Source organism: Anarrhichthys ocellatus, unplaced genomic scaffold (genome assembly GCF_004355925.1).
Source record: "Anarrhichthys ocellatus isolate YVR2014 unplaced genomic scaffold, GSC_Weel_1.0 scaffold26, whole genome shotgun sequence".
NCBI lineage: Eukaryota > Metazoa > Chordata > Actinopteri > Perciformes > Anarhichadidae > Anarrhichthys > Anarrhichthys ocellatus.
Window position 1 is genome coordinate 5,589,044 of NW_022280056.1, and position 11,513 is coordinate 5,600,556.

Here is an 11,513-nt window from a genome sequence, read left to right on the forward strand (position 1 = left end):
TTACTGTACTACCTCAGAGGTAAATCTCGTACTTTTTACTGTACTACATCTCAGAGGTAAATATTGTACTTTTTACTGTACTACATTTCTCTAAAGTTACTTTTCAGATGACACTTTTCTTCCCCAGACTGTCCTGTGAAAACCACGTATCTCTGATAAATTGAAGTAATTATAATCCTCATAAACTTAAACATCTACAGCAGTAAAGTGCAACATACACAGTAATAATCCAGAACCATCTTATATATTAATAAAAACACTAATAGAGAACATTTTAATTATCGATCAAAACGTGTACTTTAAGTACATTTAGCTATAAATACTTGCATACATACATACTGTATACTTTTACTTGAGTAAGGTTTTGTGCATGACTTTTACTTGTAGTGGAGTACTTTTCCTGCAGTAAAGGATACTTCTTCCATCTCTGACTAGAGGTAAAGTTTGAAGTAAAACGATCCGTTAAAGTTCCCGTGACCTTAAATCAACACTCTTATCTTCACACACGTGCAACACGATGACAGCAGCAGCGACAACTCACTCTCGAAGGCCTGCAGGAACAACTCGTGGTCGGCTTGAATGAGTTGCATGTTGGGCTTCTTGGCTGCAGCCATCGCAGAGGAAGAGGAAGAAGAGGAGGAGGAAGAGGAGGCGGAGGACTGGTATAACCCGTTGGTTTTACCTCCAGAACCAAAACTTCCACCTGAGGAGCCCTGCTTCTGTGGAGCCATTGGCAAAAACAAAAAAATGTACCAAAGAAACTGTCCTACCACCAGAACTCAGGTCCTCTTCCTTTGTGTTTGCAGGAAAAAAACAGCCGCTTAGGCTACAAACACAGCCGACTCTCCATTTTAAAAGCGAATAGTTATGGAAGTTTCAGTCTTTTCTCTATTTTATAATTGGTGAAGCTACGCGTTGCAATCTTAATGTTTCCGTTTAGCTAGCCGGCTAAATGGTGACAAGAGGTCGGCGAACAGGCTTTTTGAAATGCGCGAAACAAGAAATTCAGCCTACGGCAAGCGGACGCGGCTAACTGGCTAACTTCCGTAGCCAGTTAGCAACAACCCCGGGGCTAACTGGATAGCATTGTCCGGGCGCTCTTAAATGCACTAATCGATAACTCTCGAGCTGCTACCCAAGCGATAACTGATTGAACTCGGCAATGACACACGTTTTCAGTAGGTTCGATGCCATAATTTCACAAAAAATCGCATTATATCTCGCCTGGCGCCCTGTTGGCAAGTTGGGTCACAGCGGTACAGGAAAAGCTACACAAAATAGTCCAGTGGTTATCCGGTTTTGTATTTTCAAAATACATTTTAATTAAAATTCAAAATTGGGAGAAACACGTTTTTGTGTAACACGGGTACCTATATCGATATCAGAAAGACATTCCAATGGAAACACTTACTATATTAAGCATAAGTTATCTAAAAATGTAATCTCGAGCGATCAAACGCTTTTATTTTGAAGATGTATTATATATGACTTCCGGGTTTTTTGCCCTAACTTCGCCAACTTGTGAAATATACCTTGAAGCTTCTTATGAGTTGAAAGATCCCGCCTTCTAACAGCTCTACCCAATCGCCGTGCTTGTTTGTGAAATCCAGAGCTCTCATTGGTGGGAATGTTGGCCAGTCTAGGCAGAGGCACATTTGCCGCCCGCAGCATGGCGAGACAAGTCTAAATAAGGGCAGACACTAAGTTTAATTAAAAATAAACACAAATACCTTGATAACTCAAGAGAAATCAAATAGCTGTTTATGAAATAAAAAGTTTAAAGTAAGACCAGATCAAAATAATTTTCCTCGGATTTTCTTTTTTCTTTGAAGACAAATGATTTATTAAAAATACATTCATTTTGAGAAATTCGCCAGTTGAAATTAATGCCAATTGGAAGCATCCAAAGCCACTGATTGATTGAGTTTAATAGTCTTGAAGTATCGGTTCCATGGAGAGGATTTCTTGCTGGTATCAGCACTAATTATTACATCTCCTATTTAAAACTCAAACTGTTGAAATTACAAATGAACAGAAGAGTAAATTAGTGTGTATATCATTCAATTAAATGTTTAATTTCATCATTTGTTTGTTTGCACTGTAGTTGCTCAAATATACATTTATAACAAGTTCAATTTTCATGTTGAAATATAAACATAAAATGTTTAAAAGAGATGATACATGGTGCTAATCTTGGTTCAGGGTGAGCACAGAGCAGTCGGCACATGACTAAACCACTGACCCCAAAACATAATGAGGACTAAAATAGCTCACTGGTGAGATATTTCCACCGTGTTACTCAATACCTCCAGCTACCAGAGTCTGTGAGTGGGCTCCTGCTTTTTGATGTTGAAATGTCAATCTGAAGGAGCTTTACGTGCAGAATGTTGTGCAGACTTTTGGAGAGGGAACTAGCTCTGTGATGTTTCTACCATCATCATACCCCTTTAGAATAGAAAGCCTTTATTGTCATTACAATTAGGAGCTCTACTCCTGATCAGTGCAATTTAACTCGGGGAAAAACAGCACACAAACAACACGACTTCAGCAAACTTTAAATGTTATAAAATAATCAGTAAAATAAATAAATACAGTGTAACAATGAGTACAATGCACTGAAATAGGAGTATTTATTGCACTGGAATACATGTAATTATTGCACAAAAAAGTTAATTATTGCACTAGAATAAATGTAATTATTGCACCAGAATAAATATGAGTATGAATGTAATGGCATAGCTGAAGCCTTGTTCCTGTACGTTTCCATCTCACGTTCTCAAGACTTTTTTCTCCTTCTCGTGTTTTCTACTGATCTTCTGCTTTTCTTCATATTTAATATAAAATATATTTTTTAAGTACAAAATGGAAGCAGATTTACAGATTTTAAAATGACTTTTTATTCACCAGTAAAGTTCTCTGCATTGTGAATTATTTAACACAAAAACTGACATGAAATCCTGACGGGGAACAAAAGGGTTCTAATTAAAATCACACACAGCTTGGACTTTAGTTATAATTTATTATTCAAACATATTCCCTTTAACAGAAGCCATGGTAGTGGTTTGTCAGAGCAACAGTGCACATCGTAGACAACGAACCCCAGAAAGTTAGCACGATACAGTCGTTAAAGTGGACAATATTTGGATGAAATCATGAGATCATTTCTATTAAAAACATGACACAAGAAACGTGGCGGACAGACTGGAAACAAGCAAATTAAACACACACAAAACCCATTCGACCTCCATCTCCTCACCTGGATAAGGATGAAAAGGAGTCAAATGTTGTCATTTATATCCCGTTAAAAACTTATTAGAGAAGAAAACTATTTTATCTTTAAAATTCTAGTGCTGGAAGAATTAAGCCGAATATCCAAAGCTAAAGATTTAACTGTTTTCTTCTGTTCGGTGGAGTTAAAAATCGAAATATCTCCGGATGAAACGGGCGTATCTACAGTTAATTTGCGAAGAAAATGAGAGAATTACCTGAGTACAGGTAATGCTGCTGGATGAATTAAAATAGATGAGAACATTTGTAAACATGAGAAAACAGTTGATCTCCAGGTAATTATACGTTGTGATGTTTGGGATAAAGCGGTTAAAAAAACAACCAAAGTTTTAAATTGTAAAGTGTCTCCGCTGACCAAACGTCTCCGCCCCTCATCACACACACACGGGGATACATTTATGTACTATTTATTAATTATTAAATCAATGGCATCATTTCAGAGACGTCAAAGTGCAAAGTTGCCTTGTGATTTTGTATTAGTTTTACATCCAAAACACCAGAGACAGACGGACAGAACGGACCCCACAGTGCCCAGAACCCAAAGAGTACCGGACCGGTTTTCAGGGTCCTCATTGTCCCATCAGGGCTCCTCACCTCATTTGGGATGTCCTAAACGCAGTCACATAATCCAAACTGTCCCTCTGGACAGCATCAGGATGGGAAACCACCACTCAGTCCGTGGGGGTCTCAGTGTTTTCTCCACAGTATGTAGGTTATGAGCAGGATGAGGCCTGCCGACAGGCCCACGATCAAAAACTGGTGGATGGAGAGGACATTCTCCAGCGTGTGGATCCTCTCCTCCATGGCACTGGTATGGAAGTAGTCGTAGATGCCGGCTCCGATGCTCCACAGCGCCCACACTGCGTCCAACACCAGCGGCATGGTGGTGGTGGTGGTGGTGGGGGGTCTCAGCAGCAGCAGATCAGACTCTGTCAAAGACTGGAACACAAGACAGTTTCCATTAAGCCTCTGAGCGATGATGTATGTATGTGAAGGGCAACACGGTCTGTGACATTAAAACGCTTGAGTAACTTACAGAAATCTAATTGAATCATGTTTAGCAGAGGAAAACTTAAAAGGTCACAGCAGTCTAGTCCTTCAGAGACACTGAAAGTACACTTATGACACTGCTTGTATATGGTTTCGTTGTTTTAATGCTTTGTTTACCTGCTTCTTATAGCAGTGGTCTGGAAGATAGATTGATATACATTTTTCAGATTTCCCAAACACGATAAGTGTGCAAAAATCACATCGAAAATATGTAAAACAAGACCTTTAATCACACTAAATCATTCATTTGAACATCAAAAGGCCCATTAATATTATTATGATTATTAATATTAATATATAATTATCAGCAATATGAAGCTTAAACTCTACACACTGATATTATTTTATATGCCGAATTGAAGAACGGCTCACAATGTCGTGTAAGAATTATCATTTCATGTTTTGCGTCATACGTTAATTTGATGATCAGCACGAGTTTATATAATTCCATGTTTTGTAAACACAATCTGGCATGAGTTACACGGCTATCTGGAACGCTATTACATATGTGACAATAACACATAAACATCAGTGTAATCTTACACACTGGCATCACCAGGAGTAGTTTGATATGCATGATCAAAATAATGTATCTGGCGTTTATAAAATAACCAATCAGCGTTATTAAAGTCATCTTCTGCTAGCAAGCTAACGCATTAGCTCACACACAGATGTGTTCCTGCCAGACTAGCACTGCTTTTTAACTAATTCGCGTTACTTACAGCATGAGCTACTTTACTGATTTAAAAGGATCGCACAATCTTCGCATCGTCCGATGAACGAACATTCGGCACTCACGTCATCGTTGTATATTTAGTTGTTTTCATGTTTCAGCAGAAATATTGAAATCCGATCCGCCGTTGGACGCTTTGTTATCTACTTCCGGGTGTGTTCTCGATCGAGATTCCGCTTCTCTCGCGCGTTGCATGATGGGTACGCCTGAACTTCACGTCGGCTTCATTTAGTCCAGACTTCAAAAACATAATTAATACATTTTGTAATCCCTCAGGACATTTGCTGGGTTTTTATTTTAATAGGTTCACATCTCATCAGTATGGAAGCCTATGGAAGCCCATTCCCGCCAGCAAAAAAATAAAAAAATAAAAACCTGGCGGAAAAAAGGAAACAGGAAATCGGCGTTTTGCCGATTGCTAAAGAGTGCTTATGGAAAACAAATAGAAAACGTTTTAGTTTCCGTGAAAGTGCGATTAGCAGCTCGTTTGCTGTAACGAAAGTTAAAATAGTGTGTAATAACAACTGAGTTTGCTTCCCTAGAATTAACTAGTAGGCACTTCTTCAAGCCTCAACGCGACCCATCTACACTGCCAGGCGCGGTGGCCAAGTGGTAAGGCGTCGGTCTCGTAAACCGAAGATCGCGGGTTCGAACCCCGTCCGTGCCTGTCAGCTGTGACGACCAATTATCTCATTTTTTTTAGGACAGACTGGGCCTACACTTAGATTATATATAATAAATACTATTCTATCGCATACACACATGGTTATACTATAATGTGAAAGTCACATAATTGTGGAAACATACAAAAAGTGTTAATTATCGATTGTTAAGCCACAAAAAAACGAATTCAATATTTGTAGTGAAGGGTTTTCTAATACAGTCCATTGTTGTGGCTGAATGCAACTTCTACACATAAATTCTCTCCTCCTAAAAGTCCACTCGAGTGCGCTTTTATATTCAACTAACCATGTGTGCTGTGCTGTCACACTCTTAAAATCAGTTGCCACAACATCCAAGTTGCCATACGATACTTTGTGGGGTTTGTTCACATCACATTTCAGTCAAAGAACTTCAAATATAAGTTATTTTGAAGTAAAGGAATCATCGTTTTTTTAATATTCCTTTCACAGATGGTTGCACTACGATATTTTCTTTCCACTCAACTCTACTTTATTTTGAAACCCCCCCTCCAAAAAGTAACTTCCAAATGAAGTTGCTTTTAACTTATAAACAAAAAACTGAAATAATTTGATTTTGAAACTAGTTTGTTAAACTCATGTTTACAATGTTTACTGAGGTAATAAATCAAGAGAGAAGTAGAGTCATTTTCTCATAGACTTCTATACAACCAGAGGAGTCGCCCCCTGGTGGACACTAGAGAGAATGCAGCTTTAACACATGAAGCTTTGGCTTCACTCGGCAGAACCAAAGGTTGCTGCCTGTGTAACACATATATGTTAGGTGAGCATGAATAATAATGCAATATTTTAGGTGAAGCACAGGTGGGTCTGCAGGGTGCCGAGCTGAGGCACGTCGAAAAAAACACCGTCCCCGCTCATGTAGAAGGACAACCTGAGCACACGATTCATGAGAGGGTTTAGCAATGCAAAGATAATGTGGTAATGTAACATTATAGTTGTATAAATATTGACATGAAATTGTTCTTTTTATGAGTATTAACTGTTTGTAGATATAAAACAGTAGTATTGTTAGCAAACCGCTACCACAAAACTACCAAAAATGGTGTTTTGTGGTAGCGGTGGTAGTCGCCCAGGGTTTTGAGTAGTAGTGGTAGTAGCTTGAGTGGTATTTTTGGCCTGAAAATGGTGGAACTGATTGGACTCTGATCAGTAAACACAGAATATCAGCGTGTTTTCGTGACTACCTGCCGTCCAAATCGCGCCACGCATTCAGCTCGTCAAAGTCCTACGTCCGGTACGCGAACAGGATGACCGCTGAGACCAGGCGTCCACCTAAGGACAGTTTTAGGTGCGCAAGTAAATCATCTTTCACTTTATTTATTATTATTTATTAATCAATTAAAAAAAAAAACTATTTCACACAATATATATATAATGAAATAGAATAATATTAAAATAAACCAACTAAACAATAGTGCAAAGATTTAACCAAACAAACAAACAACAGTGTAACGGAGTTATAGTTCTGTGATTGATTTGGCCAGAGGCGATTTATTACAAAGTCTGATTGCAGGAATGATCTCCTGTATCTGTACTACACACACACACACAGATATGCACAGAAAGACACGAAGGCTTACCGCCCACCAGCGTGGAGACGAGGAAGAGGATGGCTGAAAGTCTCATTTGTCTGAACAAACCTGCAGAAGAAAAAGGAGACAATGTGAAGTTGAATGCTGTGATGAACAAAGTACGACTCATGTGCAGTGATCACAGGACCAGAGAATAAAGATGCAAAAATCTAAGTTTTACTGAGTGTAAGAGCCAGTTTGTTGCACAGGTTGTTGCTAATAGGTAGAAGCAAACAGTTTTTCACCGTGCAGATTTAACGAATGCAAATGTTATGATTTATTGGTTTATGGAGAAAATGGATAAGTGAAGAGAAAGTGGTGAACTCTGATTATGTGAGAACTAAAATGCCTATATTCGAAACTGGACATTGTTATTTATGGCACGCGTCAGAACAAGCATTACAGCAACCGTAGTGACTTTTTAATTGGGAAGCAACGCACTGAGGCTCAGATAAGAACAAACAAGGCAGGACAGGCATCAAGCGGAATTCACACGCATAATTAAAACAAACGCATTAAAACGCATAAAAAACGCAAGGGTTGAGTAGAGCTGAGGTCTGATGAGCAGATGGAACAGTTGTGGAACAAAACATGTGGGAAACTAAACTTTAAATGTCCCTGAACTCATCGTTGCATAATGTATTGACTTGGAATCACGATGATGGGGACAAAGTCCTGGTATTGTGGACTAAAGGGGGCTGATCCAGCAGCTGACATGGTTCATATGCAGTGTTTCATAACTTTTCTTATTTTCTAGGTGACCCACTATAACATGGCCTTCACCTGAAAAGAGCAAATCTGAACGCGAATGAACGTTCCTGACCATTTCTACTGCCATTTCCTCATCACCTTGTATTATTCTATACAGGTGCAACAGATTATGAAACTCAAGGTTCACACACTTTTGGGAAATTCCCTGATCACGTTTTTTCTGCCACCGATCCTAATTGTCGATCATTGATGATGATCCATGATGGAGATCAGCAATCTCTTTTAAATCACTTCTAAAAACAGTTTTACATGATGGCTGTCATGTGACGTCGCTTTTCTGTTTTAGTTTTATTTGTTGATTTTACTAAATTATTTTACTACATTTTTAAAATGTATTTTAGTTAATTTATATCGTATCAACTGACTCACTGAGCTGATATTCAGTGTTGGCTGGTGGAACATGTTCTCTGTAGGGCTGTGCTCATTCAGTCAATGGGTACATCTCAAGTCTCTTAATTGTCATTTTCTCGCTCCTTGATCCTCGCTTGAACCGGAAGTTGTTCTGCGCAGCCATATTGACAGCCGTCCCAAAGTCAGAGAGAGCTGGAGAGACTAAACCCTTTATATATATCTATACATAGAGAGAGAGAGAGCAGCAGGAACAACAAATATGTATTTATGGATTCAGAAAAGCTGAAAATGTTGTGAAGACATTAAGAATTGTTAGAAAAAGATTTGTCAAAAATAAGTGATGACGCTGCAGCATCATTGTTAAAGACCTTCACTCCTCCAGACAGACCAGGAATATAAATGAATAAACCAGACAGCAGACATCCTGATGAACCTCAGCAAACAAAATAACAATAACTTTAAAGGAACAGTCGTATTTTGGGGAATAAACTTATTTGCTTTCTTGCCCGAGAGTGAAACGAGAAGATCGACACCAATCTCATGTGCGTCTGTCAAATACAGAGCTGGAGCCGGAGGCGATTAGCTTAGCTTAGCATAAAGACTGGAAACAGGGGGAAACGTTAACCTGGCTCAGTCCAAAGGAAAAAAAGACACGTTGCATCTTGTTTGTTTTATTTGTACAAAAACAGGAATGAAAAATGTTTACGTCACAATACGTCAAACTATTCCTTTAAAACAAGACGACTTTACTGATGAGGGCAGAACAGGATATTGATAACGGAGCTGCAGTTCTCTTTGATATCATTGTTAATAGAATATTTAGCATTTGTTTATGCTGGATTGACAAAATGAGACATTTGAAGACGTCAACTTTAACTCTAATTTCTAACATTTTATCGGTATAAAAGGATGTATCAAAACAATGGTAGCTGGATGGCAACAAACAGTATGAGACATTAAGAAATGATAAACTCAACTTCTCGTTTTAGTTTTAAACTGTTAACATATTCCACAAAATGAGTTTAAAACCAAAGAAGAAGAAGTGTGACTTCCTGTCTGATCTGAACAGCAGGGATGATTAATTCCTCTCAGCTTCATCAATGAGCTTCATCAATGAGCTTCACGTAAATACTGTTAATGATTGGCGACACACAAATAATTCAACGTAACAGCTTGAATAGTTTAAAAAGGAGACAGTTCAGCCAAAAAAAACTAAGGTTCACATCTTCAGCCTGGATATAAAAACTGTAAAACTCAAGAACAAAGTCTCCTCCTAAGTAGAATAAAAGATAATCTTTCAATTCTTTTGAACTAATCAGCAGTTTTATCTTTAGGAAGGCAGAAAAATATCTAAGAGTTTAGTTTCAGACCCACTTTAAAGGTCTGATATGTAACTTTTAGAATTAAAATGCTATATATGCCGTTAAGTTGTGTACTTATTATTATCCCAAATGGTTCAACAGTTTTCAAACCTATAGATATAATTCATTTTAATAAAAGGTAACGGTGCGTTTGATTTGGAAACATTGCTTTTAAGTGTTTTTCAGAGTTTTGGAGGAGCTCAAAGCTCGTTCTAGCGAGTCAGAGGGACGTCTTCAGGTTAGGCCTCTGCTGTGGTTGGCTACAACATCTCTCAAGCTTCTGATTGGCTCAGACGTCAGACGAGTCACAGTGTCACATGCCGGTCAGCAAGAGAAACTATCTGAAGCAGGAAGTGGTGGAAAAGTGAGATCACCGGGAAAACAAACACGAGCAACGAAACAAGCGGAGACAATTTCATCTTTTTCAGCATCTTTGTGTCGTTTAAAGGGATAGTCTGGATGTGTACAAGTACTTCTTCACAGTCAGCGTATTACTGCAGTAGATGGAGCTTTGCCCTCTTCAAAGACACCAGACTCCATTCACAAAAACAGGGATTCTACCTCTCAGCACACTCGTTGCTCGTCTACCGCTGCCTCCATCGGTTAGTGCGTTTGTGTAACTTGGTGAATCTGAACGAACCCTTAAAAACACTAAAGTCACAACAACACAAACACACTGAGACGGAGGCAGCAGACCAGCAGCTCCTGTGTTCTGTTAAATCACTGTTTCAGTGAATGGAGTCTGGTGTGTTTGTAGAGATCATAGATAACAGCTTCAGCTCCCCGTCATCAAGGTAAAGAGGTGAAAACATTCTAAATACAGCGTTCACTTCAACTGATATTGATCCTTTAAGGAGTCTAAAATACGTCCACAGCAGCACTTTACTTTGCTCCATCTACTGTAGTAAAACTCTGACTGTGTAGAAGTACATCATACCAACACACGTACTGTCCCTTTAAATCTGAACACACCCTAACTGAGACAGGTTTGTGTTTGATGGTGAACTGTCCCTTTAAAAGTAAAACACGAGTTGACTTTCACAGTGACGAGTTAAAACAAATACAAATAAAAAAAAGAGCAGCAGGTTTAGCAGATTGTGTCTGTCTCTGTTTTTCCTGCTGCTCTAAACTAAAAGATAAAAACTTATCTTGTGTTTTTCATCTACAAAGTGTCAAACTGTTCCTAAAAGTCTTCCTCACAGAGAGGAGGTTAAAAAACAACAACGGAGCTGTAAACAAAAGCCGACATCGTAAGGAGGCCCCGAGAGTTCAAAAGTAAAAGCCCAGACGATCCGTCGGTTCACGTGGAAAAGATCAAAAACACTGACAAAAGAGTCTGGAATCAATCGATCACATTTCCTCCCAGAGAGCCGGTACGTTTACATTCACACGAGGAAACAAGTGGCTCAGAGGAATCAGGAAACACACCTCCTAAAACCCCTGGATGAGAGAAGTGTGAGCGGCTTCGTTATTTCACGAAGAATTATTCAAAAAAACTGTTTAAAAAACACGAGAAATACGTTTACATTAGAGAGTCATCCAGCGAGAATCCACACTTCCATGGATTTGATTGGTCAACACAGTGTCTGGAAAGATGATGTCACGAACGTTCGATGGCGTTTTAGGCTCATTGGAAGTTAAAAATTAGAATATTAAAAAGTTAAATATTAATAACAAAATAATC

General features: G+C 38.7%; 1 protein-coding gene and 1 non-coding gene across 3 annotated transcripts in view; one reads left to right on the forward strand and one right to left on the reverse strand.

Annotated features, from left to right (window-relative positions):
- LOC116391587 (polycomb protein suz12-A) overlaps positions 1-1,264 on the reverse strand; it is a 12,041-nt gene extending 10,777 nt beyond the window's left edge. Inside the window, exon 1 of one of the 2 annotated variants that reach the window (XM_031862329.1) lies at positions 542-1,264. In XM_031862329.1, the coding sequence (XP_031718189.1) occupies positions 542-731 (190 nt within the window). In that variant the 5' untranslated portion in view covers positions 732-1,264. The remainder of the gene's footprint in view (positions 1-541) is intronic. The other variant, XM_031862330.1, reaches the window with a different exon arrangement.
- A 4,402-nt stretch (positions 1,265-5,666) lies between these two features.
- Positions 5,667-5,738, forward strand: trnat-cgu (transfer RNA threonine (anticodon CGU)). The gene has a single exon. It is a non-coding gene; the product is annotated as a tRNA-Thr (tRNA).
- Positions 5,739-11,513: the final 5,775 nt, after the last annotated feature.